The sequence below is a fragment of the Vigna unguiculata genome, chromosome 2 (genome assembly GCF_004118075.2).
Source record: "Vigna unguiculata cultivar IT97K-499-35 chromosome 2, ASM411807v1, whole genome shotgun sequence".
Classification (NCBI taxonomy): Eukaryota; Viridiplantae; Streptophyta; class Magnoliopsida; order Fabales; family Fabaceae; genus Vigna; species Vigna unguiculata.
In genome coordinates this window covers 6,472,789-6,474,536 of record NC_040280.1, presented here as the reverse complement: position 1 = coordinate 6,474,536, position 1,748 = coordinate 6,472,789, and the positions used below count along the sequence as shown (strand labels likewise).

The following is a 1,748-nucleotide window of genomic DNA, read 5'->3' as shown; positions in this document are numbered from 1 at the left end:
AAGAAATTTTTTTATTCCAGAAAAACTTTATACAAGAATTGATGGGTCTATTTTTGTTTATTTTGAGCAGTTTTATCAGTAAGAGATTACAACTAAATCCGATTCGCGTAAAAAATTCAAAATTTTAAAACAATAAATTTGTAATTTTTTTTGTATGATGTTTAATTTTTTTTATTTTCATCCGGTATAGGACTTAGACCTGTATTTGGATTATTTCTAACAAAAATGAAATTTTTATAATTGCAAAAGAAAATAAAACAAAAACTATTATCTCATCCGGTTTGAAGAAAAAATAAGAACAAAATAGCATGGTCCTTAGTTAGAGAGAAGTTTTGTCTTGAATTCTTCCCATGTTACACCCTTTTGCAGATACTCTATATTTGAAGGATCAAAAGGTCCTTTCACTCTATCAATGGACACTATCACTGCCCTAGCTGGAACAATGCTTCTTGTTGGATCAGGTGAGGTACTGTAACTCAAGCATGAAGAAAACCCCTGGAAAGTGTTTTTGCAACCAATTTTCTCTTAGCAAATAGATTACTAGAAAATAAATTATAATTAATTATTTGTTATATAATGGATATATAAAAAAAATTATGTATTTCAAAAGTAAGTAACTTTAATTTTATTTTAAGGAATAAAGAAAATTACCTTGAAGATAAGCAATTCTACTTCCTGTTGGTCCACAAGTGTATGCACAAGAAGTGCTTCTCCTTTTGTTGACTGAGTATAAATCTCCAACTTTGTAATCTCTTCATTGTGACCATACTCTTCTTCATCTCCATCTTCATCTTCATCTTGGTATCTAATTTGCCTCCTTGCTGAACACAAAAGTGTTGTGCCTCTTTTTCTCAAATCCAAATCTTTGAGGGCAAAACACAAGTTTGAATAATTGTGAGTGAAAGTGTTAGCAAGGGAAGATGGCAATGGTGATGGTACCAACATTGTCCATGAAGAAATCATTTGAAGTGTGGTGTGGTGCATGTTGTTGCATGTGTCGTTTTTGTGTTCTCAAATTACCTTGTTTGCTCTAAAACAACCAAATGAAGGAGTTGGAGATCATGGCTTTAAGATAAGGTTTATGGAATCTATAGAGATTGGGAAATGACCCTTCTGGGTTGTTGCTTCATGCATCTCCACATTTACTAATTGCACTCTTATAAATAGAAAAAGACTAAACTACCTTTCATTACTACCACGGAGTGCAGTACCGTCACGGGAACAGATTCTGTGATTTTTCTTTGGAAAAGTCTCCATGACTTTAGTTATTTTTAATTTTTATATATATATATATATATATATATATATATATATATATATATATATATATATATATATATATATATATTAAATTAAAATTAATTGTTCAACACATAAAAATTAACTAAAATTATGTAAAAGAATTGTTAGATTTGTTCTTTTACGTAAAAAAGTACTGCTGTCACTCCCACAGTCATTGTTACATCCATCATTGTCGTTATTGCACAAGAAGAAAAAGAGAAAGAATGATACAGAAGAAAAAGTGAAAAAGAACACTAAAGAAGAATACGAGAGAAAATAAATAAAAAACTTGTTTTGAAACCCTTCATGTTTTGGGAAAGCTTTTTTTCAGAGTGCATTTCATATGGGGTTTTCCGGAAAATTTAATTTAGAAGGCATTATTTGTATTTTGAAAAGTTTGTTTTTAACATTCTATTATAATTTTTTTTTTCAAAATATATTTCATGTGTATAAAAACTTTTATTCTA

The 1,748-nt window shown here is 29.1% G+C and overlaps 1 protein-coding gene across 1 annotated transcript; it reads right to left on the bottom strand.

The window, feature by feature from the left end:
- Positions 1 to 213: 213 nt before the first annotated feature.
- Positions 214 to 1,066, bottom strand: LOC114174277. The gene is made up of 2 exons (XM_028059091.1): positions 652 to 1,066; positions 214 to 495 (listed from the first exon to the last, which is right to left on the bottom strand). Exons 1-2 carry the CDS (start codon positions 982 to 984, stop codon positions 316 to 318), a joined length of 513 nt encoding a protein of 170 aa, XP_027914892.1. The 5' UTR covers positions 985 to 1,066; the 3' UTR covers positions 214 to 315.
- Positions 1,067 to 1,748: the final 682 nt, after the last annotated feature.

Coding starts and splice junctions, on each gene's coding strand:
- LOC114174277 (XM_028059091.1), bottom strand. CDS start 984: ATGCACCACACCACACTTCAAATGATTTCTTCATGGACAATGTTGGTA. Junction 496..651: donor TAGAATTGCTTATCTTCAAG/GTAATTTTCTTT, acceptor AACACTTTCCAG/GGGTTTTCTTCATGCTTGAG.